Source organism: Lates calcarifer, linkage group LG1 (assembly GCF_001640805.2).
Source record: "Lates calcarifer isolate ASB-BC8 linkage group LG1, TLL_Latcal_v3, whole genome shotgun sequence".
NCBI classification, from domain to species: domain Eukaryota; kingdom Metazoa; phylum Chordata; class Actinopteri; family Centropomidae; genus Lates; species Lates calcarifer.
In genome coordinates, this window is record NC_066833.1 from 14,096,733 (window position 1) to 14,110,633 (window position 13,901).

At 40.2% G+C, this 13,901-nt stretch overlaps 1 protein-coding gene across 1 annotated transcript in view; it reads right to left on the bottom strand.

Moving 5' to 3' along the window:
* Positions 1–13,901, bottom strand: part of LOC108880453 (receptor tyrosine-protein kinase erbB-4-like) — a 261,354-nt gene that overhangs the window by 98,278 nt on the left and 149,175 nt on the right. The window contains 1 exon segment of the mRNA XM_018671982.2: positions 10,830–11,016. Coding sequence (XP_018527498.1) covers positions 10,830–11,016 — 187 coding nt within the window.

Below are 13,901 nucleotides of genomic sequence, written 5' to 3' on the forward strand. Positions count from 1 at the left end.
CACATGGACTACAACAAACTATTATGGTCCGAAATAGATTTTTGTAAAACTGAATAAGTTGCAATATGAGAACTTCTTGAATTATCTAATAATTTATATCAAAACTCACTTATTGTAGCCCTCCACACAACAAATAAGCACTGTTTCTCTTTGTGTCTTTTGTGTGGTGCAGGATAAAATTGATTGGATGGAACCCATGCTATGCAAATCTCTACATCTCTAAAGCTGATAAATTGTTCTATGTGTAGAAAAAAAACATGTACCTTTTTTTATCCTTTATATCACTCTGAAGGAGAAATGTTGCTGAGCTATTTGCTGGGGTATAGTAGATGGCACGGGGGCGTCGGCCATAGCCCCATCCCCCAAACGTGCGTGTCTCCTGTGCCAAGATAATTGCATTCACAAGCTGCTGATTAAATTTGGCCCATCCCTCACGCAATTGTTTCCTATGAGTCTTTATGAAAAATGGCTGAGATTTAGGGATTATGGAATTACAGTCGAGCAAGGCGAAGCATCTGCTTAAAGACGAGAAGAGAAAATCATGACACAGTGGTTATGGGGGTGGGGGTGGGCTTGCATCCTTGCTTATTTTCAACTTAAACTGTGATAAACCCCTTGTAATCTGAGTTTTATGGGTAGGGTGGAGGGAGGAGGAGGAGAAAACCATATTACAATACCTTGAGATAAGACAAATTTAAGAGCGAGGAAGAAAAACAAAACAAAGAAAACAAATGAGAAACGAAACAGAAAAAGTAAGACAGAAAAGATTATCAAGGGGACAAACAAGTGAGTGATTAAAAAAAGAGTAAAAGGACCTTCAATAACTGCTGCTGAGGGCCACTTAGCTTATCAAGGCTGATGTGTGATCAGCCTGCCAGCTGAATTAAAATGAGCCGCAGTCTCTGGAATGGGCAAAACAAAACAGGGTCTGAGAGAGGCAGAGAGAAAGGGAAGGAGAGATGGAGAGACTGGGAGCATATCTTACCACACGCATACCAAGTATGTTGGTTTTAGCACAGAGAAAGCTGGCTTTGGTTGGTGCGTGGTTTGCTAAGGCAACAACACGTCACTGAGGCCTTGTTTTTCCAGGCCGACTGGGAGACATTCAGTAACACACCACAGGCCATGGCTCTCGCTTTGTTCACACAGAACCTGTGTGTGGTGGAAAGCAGGGTGGAAAAGTCTATCAAAAAATGAAACCACAAAGAACTGTATGTAGAGAACACTGATCTCTACTAAAGCTGCACATAAGCATCTAAATTTGTTAATTAGATGTATTATACATATATATATATATATATATATATATATATATATATATATATAGACACTCCTCATTCCTCAAGAACTGCATCCTGTGTGATGACTGAAATTGTCTGAAAACACAACTGTGGAGCAAATGCTTTCAGACCACATCTATGACCAAGCCGACCTCTGTGTATGGGCAATAAAATGGGCCCTCCAGCATGGTTGTTGCAATAACAGACTATAATAAAAAACTGAATATGACATTATCAAATTGGGACCACCTGGCAGATGTGGTGGAAACTGACAAAGAATTTCAGAAAAATGCCATCGATGCATGCCACATCTGTTTAGCACCATAACAAATAAATGTACCATGGAGAGGTGGTAGAGAAGGAAACACTTTTTTTTTTTTGGTGAAGTCATGCCTGATGTTGCGTATAGTAACACCCACCATATCTCTGTGGAGACCTGAGATGAACAGAAAAATCCTTTTCATGTCCCATTACCCACCACTGCCCCCATCAATAGCTGCTCCAGTTACCCAAAGCTTCGGCCTAAGAGGCAAAAAATAAGCATATTAATTATTAAGCTGCCAAGGGAGAGAGGGGAGGAGTGGTAGGGTTGGAGGGTAATGTGTGTGTTTATGTGTGTGTCGGCGCTTAGGCAGGGTTATTAAATTGGTTTTGAGAGCGCAGCTTCGGTTAAACTCATGGCAGGTGAGCCTTAATGCTAACAATTTAAATTGGTGGTCAAAATTGGAGATCTTAAGGTGTACTGTATATCTTGTCAGTACGTAAGATATGCTGAAATACACACAGCTGAAACACCATCCGAGACCTAAAGCCTATAGTTTGGTAAAGCATCACCTTAAACAAGTCATATCAAATGGACAGTAAAAGATGATCACAACAATCTGTGCAAAAATAAACAAAACACTTCAAGGACAATTCAGTTGAAAAACAAACAGCCTAAGAAAACACACTGCTGCCAGTGTGATTTCAGAACTTCAATATTAAACACCTCCCGTCTTCAGCTCTGAAAATCTTTTATCATTCAAAGTCCACAGGTGTCCATTTAGGCCTCGTAACCAAGTTGATAGAAAGTGACATTTTCCTCAGTGGCTTTTGAGACCCACCAAGCTGTCAGTCAGCTCCTATTTTATTTGCTTTCCCACTCATTTTGCTCCTCCTCAGAGATGAGCGCTGAGCGCCTCTGACATCAAAGACCTGTCTGAAACACAGTCTGGCCTTCAGAATCAAAGTAAGAGCTGCATGTCAAGGCTGCATAGCCATGCACTGACATGGTAAAGCTGCAATGACAGCCAGTCAGTGACAGAAACTGAACATGACAATCACAGTATGAATATTTGTTTTGAATCTGCAATCAAATCTACAGTGTGGCTGACTTTTCAAAGAGAGAATAATGAATAGAAATGAAGTACAGTATACACTGGACACACAAGAAAAAATATTCAAACTCAATGAATTAAAAAAAGGACAAAGGAGGTTTTCTGAATATTGTGTAGTGTTATAAAGCAGTGTTCACACAATCAGTTAAGACCTTCATTTGCTTGTTTGTATATGAGGTACATGGTGTATTATTCTGATACCATTGCTAAATCATTTAGGTGGAGGTCAGGGTCAGGACATATGGTGACTTCCGCTGTTGTCAGAAACCACTGAAAAGTAATGATATAATAAAAGTTATGTTATGACCACTGTGAATTCGTGACCCTGATTGGTTAGCAAGTGTCCATTAATTCAAGTTATTGACAGTGTGACACATGTGTTTATTTGCTGTTCTAAATTAATAAGCCAGCATTAAAAGGAAAAGTGTTTGTTGACAACCTAATTTTCATGACAAAAAGGAGACTAAACCTAAATAAAAAGTAACCACTGCAAATGAAAACTATGACAAAGTGTATAAAGTTTTTGGTCAGTGAATAAATACTAAATAATAATGAGAAAGACAAACCAGTATTAAGAGGCATCTTGGACTCAGAAACATTCTGTTTCTGATATTTCTGCATAAACTGCTGGGACAAACTGTTGCATCCTGGGCGGCATGTTTTCATATGACTATTTAAAAAAAGTTGGCTAACATTATCAAGAAATGAGGATGTAACATTAATGTAACTTTTAGTGGCTATTATTCTTTGTATTGCTATTGAAAAGAATTAATATGTTCCTGAATTAAGGTTGACAATCAACCCTCTAAATGCTTGCTAAAGAAATATCAACATGTTATCAGACATTGTAAAGTTTTCTCATGAGCTAAACCCTTATTTTAGTGAGAAAGTGAATGAATACAGCCTCCGAATGATTTGCTGCTCTGCAGCAGAGGGAACAGGTGTAGCTGTAGTAATGAGATAGCAGTTCTCTTCAAACAGCCAGAGTTTGGAAATGATAACTGGATTTACTAAGGAGAATCTGTCTCTTGTATTACTGCAGAGTCTCCTGACACAGAATTTGACACAAAAGTAAGGTACCAAAAAACTAAAGCTGAAACTAAAACAAAAGAGAACTTGGACATATGCAAAATTTGACAGACACTATCTACTTAGTAGCAGTGTTTGGTTTTAAGCATTGTTCAGTCCAACTGGCTAAGAAACATTGTAATTTACATAACCTATGGAGCAAATTAATCCCCAGCATAAACACTCAAGCAGACATAGTTACACTCATGTCACACTCATGCACCCTATTCTATTCCCTTTTTGTCTGTGTCTGAGCCAGTTTTACATCTACGTCATGGCAGATCTTAGCTTGATCTAAGCCATAGCCTGGGGGGATGGAAATGCTGGAGAAAGAGAGGGCTGTGTTTTGATTATTAATTGGCATTAAAATTCCTTCCACACCTCCTTTAACTTTTAATGAGGTAAAAGTCAACTCTCACTTCCAGCAGACCATAAAGGTTCAGTTTGAAAGGCAAATAAAGGGTCTGTACTCATGTTTAGGGAATCCTGGATGTTTTTTGTAGCGGAAAAAAGGTGAAGCAGAGGTGAGGAATGGATTAGACAATATTCCTAATCACGTGGATAGTTAGTGTCGATTCTACACATGTGAACACTAAAGTACACACACTAGTATGCTTGAATACATAAAAAAATTAAGACATGACTGGTCCCCAGAATAGAATATAAGTATAACCAACTCTTTATTTCTGAGCTACATCGAAAAATATAAGAAAAAAATCTCCAAATTGCTTTGCATTTAAAATGTCTGATATTTATCAATTTGAAAGATCAGAGATGTTGATCAAATAAGCCCTTTACTGTCTCTTAGGGAGGCAGCATCAGATAAACATTTTCTACATTTCTAGATTTAAGTCAGTTGATAGGGACCACATGTTTTTTGTTCTTGTACCCAGCAGAAAACAAATACATACATGAAATCTTGAAAGATTATAGTCATTAATCTGCTTTATCTATCAAAGTATGGAATTAAAAAGGAGAAAAAAAATGTCAGGGACTGTAATATTAGAGGTAGGTGGTGATTGAAGCTGAGGGGTGATTTATTCTTCCATCAGTGACGGCAGCAGAATAATAACTATCAAAATAGAGGACCTGGGCTGCACCATGGGGAGTCAATCCAAGGCTGGATTCAGTCTGCTTTTATGGCATTAATGATTATCAATCTGCCCTCCACTTTTCCAAATACTGTCAAAAAAGTTAGACTTTTTAAACTCTTCTCATTTTTTACCCCTCCTCCTTTTATTTATAGTTTTGAAAGACCTTTTTACCTTTCATTTGAACTGGGTAAAGGAAAAGTTTGGGAGCTTATTTAACAGAGCTTTAGGGGAAAATGCACTAGGCATGTGGTAAGTTGGTATAATAATGGTTGCCTCCATGTTTGGCTAAGTTTTGTCAAGTCTTGTAACAAATTTATGTGATAAGAGTATAGATTAACACAAGTGAATTTTGAGCAAAAACTTTCAAGTGTTACATATACAGAGTCCAGTAATTTTATTTATGCAACACTCAGACAAAGACAAACACATTTTAATTGGAGAACTGTATTTTGTATTATTATTTCTCCTTTCTCAAGGCAGGTTGTGCTGTTGTTGTCCATTAATATTTCATAAAGCTTCTGCTTATGAAATCTCAACCATTATTAAAAAGTGGAGGGCATAAATAACAAAGCAAAAATAAGCAACACTGTGCCCTTAAGCCCGTGCTGTGAGCAACATATGTGGATGGCTCAGGGGAAAAAATAAGGAGGAAGGACGGATCGAAAGATTAAAAAGGTAAGAAATCCTGGAGGATCAGATTCTTTTGTCATGTGTGAAACTTAATCCAAAGCATGTTTATAAATGTTAGCTTTGTATAGTAACAGAAAAATAAACAAAACCATTAAAAGAAAGTTTTTAAGACGTTAAGCCCTGCTGTTCCCCTGGCAAACAAACCAAACCATTGGCTCTAATAGTCTCACTATCTCTGTCACACAGTGGTATTACAGCGCAATCAATTAACACCAACCACCACTGATGGCCTGTTCTGGACTTCAATTTAACATGTGCCTCTTCACGATCCACATTAGGGGCTCACAAGTGTGACAATATGAATGTCGTCCTTCAAAAAGAGAGTCCCTCTTGCCCCCTTCCTGGAGCGGTGAAATATTGAGTGTGACACGGGAGTAATTGCATGGGAAGTAATCAATTAGACACACAATTGAAGGAGACCTGAGGTCTGTGGGCTGCCAGGCAAGAGGCTTGACTGAATCTTGGTGATGTGCACTGAACCAATCTTGCCTGCCTCCTGTGGCAGAGTTACTCTTTCTTCTCCTAGAAGTTGGACGGTGACTGGAAGTCTCAGGGATCAGAAGAAGGCAGCAATTTTATGCCCCGCTCTCAGCAGTCCCTTGTCTGGGGGAAACATACCGACTCAAGTCGTCCCTTTCACCTTGCCCCATTCCATCCCATCCTTTCCATGCCTCTCCTGTGCATCACCGTCACAAGATGCTGAACAGGAAATGTTCAGCAGATGATAGCATACTTTCACTCAGATTTCCCCATCGAACATTTGCAGTAGACTTTGGAGACCACAGTACGGCTCAGGTGCTGAAAAGGGAGTTGCATACAGTACAAAATGGCACAAACACGATCTTGCATGTGTTTGTGTGAAAGGCATCAATGTGACAAATCAAGACAGCCAACTGAAATATGATGAGAGATATAGAGCCAAAGAAAGAAGGATAAAGAGATGGAAGAAAGACAGAAAATGGGATAGATAAAGAGAGAGCAGATGGGCCATGAAGGAGTAGATAACGCCTTGGCGTAAAACACAGGCGTGTGTACATGCATGCGACGAGAGAGGATCATTCAGCAGATGGGGCCTCAGATTGGATGCCTCATTTTGGACAGACACAGTGCAGGCGTAGGGTGGTTAGAGAAATGAATCAACAACACTAAACAAATCTGAAAAAGAAAAAAAAATACTGTGTGATACTGGATGAAATGAGGGAAAGGGAGGGGGTGGCAGTGAAATGCGTTAAATCAGAAAGCTCAACTGTGTTTTGCTCTGAACTGAGGCTGTTATTTTTTTTGCTAAGGAAGCAGGTTGTAATTACCATGTGAAAGCACTGAGGCTGCCCAGGGTTCAAGTGATATCTGATGGAAGTGCAGAAAATGTAAGCAGGAAGAAAGACACTGTGGGTCAGTGTGCATCAAAATACAGATTAGGAACTTTGAAAATACCAAGAAGTTGCTCTGTTTAACCTTTTTTTGTGGTTAGCTAGAGGGAGAAAGGGTAGAAAGAAAGGTACTTATCTGACGTTTCTCTTTGCAGCATACAAAAAATTCAGACCCAAACCACATAAAAAATGGATAACCTCATGAGGACTATAGGTTCTGTCTTTAAATGAGAAGTAAGTCTTCATAACAGACTTCCCTATAACATAATGCCAAACAAATGACACAACTAAACTTTCCAGACTTGGTGGTTTTTTTTTTTGTTTTGTTTAACATTTCTTATTCACTTCTATACACCCCCGTGCACACATACCGTCCCTCAACTTTTCCAGGCTTGACTGTGCCTTATATTTCATATTCATGAGGATAACTTAGCTAAGCTTGATTGAAAGGTGCATCGGAGGGAGTCCTATCCCTGCTCAGCCAGAAGCCTCCTCCGCCCCATCCTCCAGTCTCCTCAAATCCAGAGAGTCCATTCACAGCTCGCAGAGAGTGCACCAAAAAAATCAATAAGTGCAATGCTACAATATACTAGCGACAAATTGATTTCATCCCAAGGCAATTTCGACCCAAGCAGAAACGCGATCAAGTTTCAGCACTGAGGGGGTCTTTTACTGTGCCTTCTCTCGATTAGCCCCTTATGTAGTTAATAAGTTTTATCCTCTTATATATATGTCGCTTATGGATTATATCGATCATTTTACTCTTCTCTTGGGAGCTGCTGGCAGAGGAACGATGGGCTAATATGACAGCAACATCAAAGGCGTTGTAATGAATGAGACCGCTAGCCTCAGACTCACTACAGCACTTGAAGGAAGGAAATAGTTTTGATCTGTGCAGCTTCATGCACAGGAGTGGATCTATCCTGATGGTTCAGGCTTATTTCCTGCCTCAGTAGCTCACTGTAGGATGATGACAACTGCAGCAGAACAAACTGGGACACAAGTGACTTGTTTCTTTACCACCCCCAGCAAGAGCTTGTTTAACTGTCAGGACCATCTGTGCAAAAAGCAGGGATATGATAGACTCTCCAAGACAAGTTTCTTGTTATAAAGAGATAAGTTGGTATTAGAGGTCTTCAAAAATACAAAATTTTGGACCTGATTCTAAAGAGCCCTATCTACCGTGAACTAACATGCATAAATATATTTTAAAAAACAGATGCAAAAGGTACTTGAAGACAGTTGTAACTGGCCCAATAATGGACTCATGGATCATTAGAGAGATCACCAATACTGGTAGAAACATAAGGCACCACAAATTAATGAGCAGCCAGGGCTGAAAAGAGTAACTATACATGCCACAGTTCATACGCTACCTTGCCTCTTGCAGTGATGATGTAGCAACACTTGACCTCAGCTGACAGCAAAACTATTTGGAGGCATCAGATATATTAACACACAGACCCAAGACTTTGGGAAACAGGACAGAGATTACATATAATTTGGACCTGATTTGGGTTCCAGGTCAGGTCTCAGATGCAACGTAAGACCTCTAGTTGGTGTGTTGTAATAACAACATACTCTTCAAATACTCTTCAAATAAGAAAGTGAGCAGATTCTTTTCTATTCTGTTCGTTAGCAAGGATGAAAGATACTGGTGTGAAACAGTCAGAATTATGAAATAGAGCAGATTCAGGCCTTGGCTGTTGTGCATAACTTCCCTTCCACTTCATGGCTCGAGGCCATGGATGGCACATCAAACAGCAGCTTCTCACAGAGTCCAGCCCTGACTCCCTCAGCACTGGCTTCAACTTGGCACCACAATGAAAAGGACAGGCTTGGCAAAAAAAGCTGCTGGTGTTGCTGGACAAATGAAATTCCCTAAGTATGGCGCAACATACAAGAAAGAATACAAGATGGAACATAAAACACATGCGCATACTGTGGCTGCACACCCCCTCGCAAACGACTGTGTTGTTTCCTTTGACTCTGGGGGATCACCAGGAAGGAACAGTTGAAGAAAACAATGAGAGATTGTCTGAATTATTTAGAAAGCAGGTTTGGAAGCAGCAAGCTTGGTGCCATGCTTCTTCTTTACAAATCTAAATAAATTCTAGACAAGGAATAAATTGTAATCTCTCAATAAAAACAGTATTTCGACAATTCTCTTGCAAAGTGATGATATTGTCTTTCTCACTTTGCCTCAGTGCCTCTTTGACATCCTTACATCCCTCCATACCGTGTACCATCAGCACTAAGAACTCATCTCCATAACACATTGTTTTGACATTCCTCATCAATGAGGGCATGCAAGGCACTTTCTGGTGCTAACTAATAAATCATTCAAATCTCATTTCTCATGCTTCCCTATGTGTAAAAAATAATGAGGGAAACAATTTATGTTATGATTTCACTGGAGGGCAAAGCAGTGGTTTCACCATAGGGAAAAACAAACGACCAGAATTTACTGATAACACTTACGCTTATTGTTATTCAAGCAAAACAGAAATAGCTTCTTTCTCCATTTTAACTTAAAAGATTTCTGAGGTTGGCTTCTGTATCAGAATGAGTAAATAACACCTCTAGTCTTGTGTTTCACACATCATGAGCTGGCCCTGGCCCTGCCAAGCCCCACTTAGCCCTGCTGTGGAAAGGCCCCACATCTTCTTTGTGGGTCAACCAACCTCAGGGTCAGGATGCCTGAAGAGAACCAGAATCCATTGTCCATAAAGAGTCCGAGCCACCCACACAATGTTTTCCTACTTAGGATGCTATTTATCAGTAATCACATTCACAGAATTCTCCAACTTCTGAGGAAATGGGCTTGGATCGATTGCTGAGTGGGTTGTAAATCAGACGAGAATACTTATTATGTGAGCAGGAGAGACAGACAGAGGAGATAAAGACTTTTCACAACATTGCAAGTAACTATCATGTCCCTTAGTGTAAGAGGGTTAATTGTGAAAACATCACCAGTCAGGATCTTAGGAGAAGAAGAAGAGACAGGCTGTCTGCATATTCCCACCTCATATGATGCTGATAAAAGCCAATAAACAGCTACCAGCACATTTGGCCAGTTTATTATATCAAGTGTTCAATGTCCTCTCTCATCAGTGTTCCAACTGCAACTGTATATTTGTAATAGTTGACCAACACTGGTTCCTCAACTAGGGGATTTGATCCCAGTTGAATTCAGCTGTAAGACCTTTTTGTGATCATTAACACCAAGGATAGTGATTTAAAACAAGGTAATGAAGTGAGTGAAGTGAATAATTAAGTTCCAGGTAAGAATCTGCTAGGCATTTCATTTAATCCACCTCCGAGCTGTTACCTACGTAATTAGTTTAAAAACGCGCACACACACACACACACACACACACACACACACACACACAAACAAACAAACAACAACAAAAAAAAAACACTTGACCATAACCTTCTGTTATCATATCATTAGGCTCACACTTGTATGGGTATCATTTTCTAAGACTGCTTCTGATTCAGCTCTAAATTACAATAAATACATAAATAATGTTACATACACATTTTGGAACAGATTGTTTCAGATTGTTTTATTGCAGTGTGCATCACTTTAAACCTGAGTTGGTGTATTTTAAGCACATGGAAGTCATCAGTCACAACTGGCTCAACTGAAAGATGTTAATTTGGTGAAAGTTTTAGGCCTGGGGTAAAAGTATTTCATCAGCTTTTGAAAAATGTGTCCTCCTGCAGGACTTAGAGGAGCTGTGAGGTAGACCTATCCCATTAGAGAAATTCACTGGAAGGTGGTGAAAGAGAGGGTAAACACACAAACACACACGCACTCCAGATGATGTGGGAATATAGTTTGATCAAGTAAAAGAAACTTCTTCAAAGATTGGACTCAAGACACATGTCAAAGACACAGTACATGACACACGTGAGTGATCAGGAAATAATTAAGTCACTCACCTGTGAGGTTCTTCAGACCCAACTGGCGCAGGCCGAAGTTCCCATCACGTCTGTAGTTGAGGAAGATTGCGAGGGAGTAGCGGTCCTCGTACAGCTTGGTTCCTCGGATGATCCTCAAGTTCTCCAAAGGCAGGTAGTCAAACTGGTTCAGGGCCACAAGCACATAGCCTGTCACTTCTCGAATAGACTGTGGATAGAGTAATGGAGGGAGGGAGGAGAGTTAGAGTGTGATTTATCTGTACAAAATAGTACTGCAGAAATAACAAATGTTACTTAAGACACAAAAGAATCCTCTTGATGAATCAGAAATTATTGATTCAGTAAGTAAACTACAGTACAAGGTTATGAGGTAGTTCATTAAATTGTAGTGCCCACTCCAGTACTCTGTGAACTTCAAAACATGCAAACAAAGAAGTTTACAGCACAACTTGAGAATGAAGAGAAAAACCAGCTAGTCACTTGTATTTTTTTATTTTGGAGAATACATTTAATCTAACGCAATTCAATCTCTAGCCATTTTAAGCACTTAAAAAGAATGTGCTTTGCTGACAATAAGCTGTACTTTCAAACCTTAAATTCTGGAAACTTCAAGTGGAAAATCTACTACGCACTATTCAATTTTACTAGTTACTACTTACAATTCTTGGTAATTTAGTGTCTATTTATGTTGCAAAAATTAACTATTCTATCCTCTGTGGTAAGAAAATACAGTAGAGAAGAGAAAGAAAAACAAAATAGGAAGGGGAAAAAAAGGAAAGTCAGAGGCATACATCAGATCATTGACAGCATCTATCTTCAAGGTCACCCTTTACATATTCAATCATGCCAACGAGTTGAGTTAGAGCATCTGAGCGAGGATAATTTGCTCCAGGGTTTGTGACCCCACTGCAAAACTTGGCACAAGGTTCAGCACTCATGTCCGGGGCCCGGCCTAGGGTGACTGAGCCACAAGGACAGCCATTGCTTCACACTTTAAATGTCATTTAGGGGGGGATATAACGACTGTCGAGAATTTGGCGAGGAGCCACCCAGTTGGAGCTGCTGTTGGATGAATCAAAGTGACAGCCTGTGTCCTCTTTCTCCCATCCACCATCATGGTGGCTGTCATTAGCAGACAGGCGGTCAGAGAAGTCTTTCCACGCCGGCCCACTGATGCTGATAATCAACAAGTCTGTGTGTGAAGTGCTGTTGCAGCTGATGTACTGAGCTGAAATAAGTCCTAAGGAGGGCCATGGCAGTGTAGTCATGGCGGCTGACAGCTGTCAGAGACCATGGCCATCAGCCACAAGTAAGTAAGCCGCAGTCACAGCTCCGTCATCATTACCCTGCTGATTACCATTAATAGAAACAGACATGCCAGAGTCTGTTGAGTTAGTGTGAATGAGTGACTGGGGACTTTATTTTCAGTAAGTATCTGTGAATGTGTTTATCGGTTTAGAAACAAGTTGGAAAAGAAGATCAAGTAGCTACTTTGTGTAGATAAGAAAATTGAGCAAAACTGAGGAGCAAAACTTGATGCATGATTGTTGTGAGCATGTCTATTTGCTCAAGTGCACATGTTGAAAACCTTTGATGTGTGTGTATGTTCTTCTCTGTTCTGTCATCAGTGTGAACACAGAATAGACAATCAGGACCTCACACTTTGACTTTATTTCACTAGCCAGGAGTTGAGGATGACTCACATTCACTCTGCTGGCAGTTTGAAGGTCTTTTCAACACTGCTAAATAACGAAATAGCTCTAAGTCTACATAGTCCACTGATATTGCCCTGGGCACTGAGCCATAAACTGTCCTGCACATCTACAATCCAGGTACTATTTACTGTTTTCTTTTTTCCAAAGAGCTGAAAGTGGCACACAACAGTAAGCGCAATCAGCTCTGGCTGACTGAATCTGAGCATATACAATAGCTGATAATTTTTTTCAAGGCACACACTTCATAGGTGCTTTTTCACAGTTTTTTTTGTAAGCCTGTTTATTACCCCACTCGCATGGTTGCCGGTTTGTTATTTTCAAGCCACCGAATCAATACTTTCCAAAGTGCAGCCTTGCAGAGGGAAATAAAACAAGGGAGAAAGAAGATGGCAGGTACACACGCTTTTCTCCCCACAGATTGTTTGTTCAATAATGAACTGGATGAAAAAAGGGAAACAACTTGTAGTGATTACAGGCCCTTGCTGAGCTAATGGCCAAATCTGCTCTGCGTGGTCACTTTCATTAAACACAGATCAACAAAACAAGCACTCCTCCCCCCTGCACCACTGGTGCAGGCCAAGTGTACCTTATGCCCACTTCAGGGAAACAGGCACCTGGATTACAGCAAGCTTCAACACGTGCAAGCCTCTGAAGGAATAAAGCTGAAATATGATATTAAAAAAGGTGTTAATACACAAGAGTCCACATTGTGTGATGGGGATGCAATGCAGGGTTTGGCACAGGTGCCAGTGAAATAGCATTTAAAATATTTGTCTGTGCTTGTACTAAATTTATTCTTGTGTCATTTGCATTATCTCTTCTATTTAGCTGCAATGCAATTAGAGCATCAAATTACCTGCTAAATATAACAACATCACCTGTTGTTGTCCTGGATTTCTCCCAGTAAAAATAGCTCTTCAACTACCTTGATACCGGTGTCTGGGGCACATGTGGCAAAAAATAGGCACCCTCTTACTTAAACCCAAGTGTTGATACTCTCTCTGCCCTTATTTCTATTACTGCTCAGGATTTGTTGATGTCAGCGTGGTCAGCTTTAATGGTGATATAGGCATTGCCATTCCAGATTCAGAAAGCGTGGTCCAAACTTTTGATTACTCATAATCACATCAGTGAATACGTATAATCTTTTTATGAAAACTGAGATTACACAGACACTGGGATTGTGTGGGATGTTATTTTATTGCATGTAGACTGAACTGTGCAGCAACCCCCCAGCTCACCCAACCTCAAACCCCAGACAGACAGACAGACAGACAGAGACACACACACACACACACCACACTCCTCCCAGGAGATCAGTGCGTCAGAGTCCCAGTAACAGTGAACAAAAGAGAAGGAGAGAGCCAGATTCACTAGA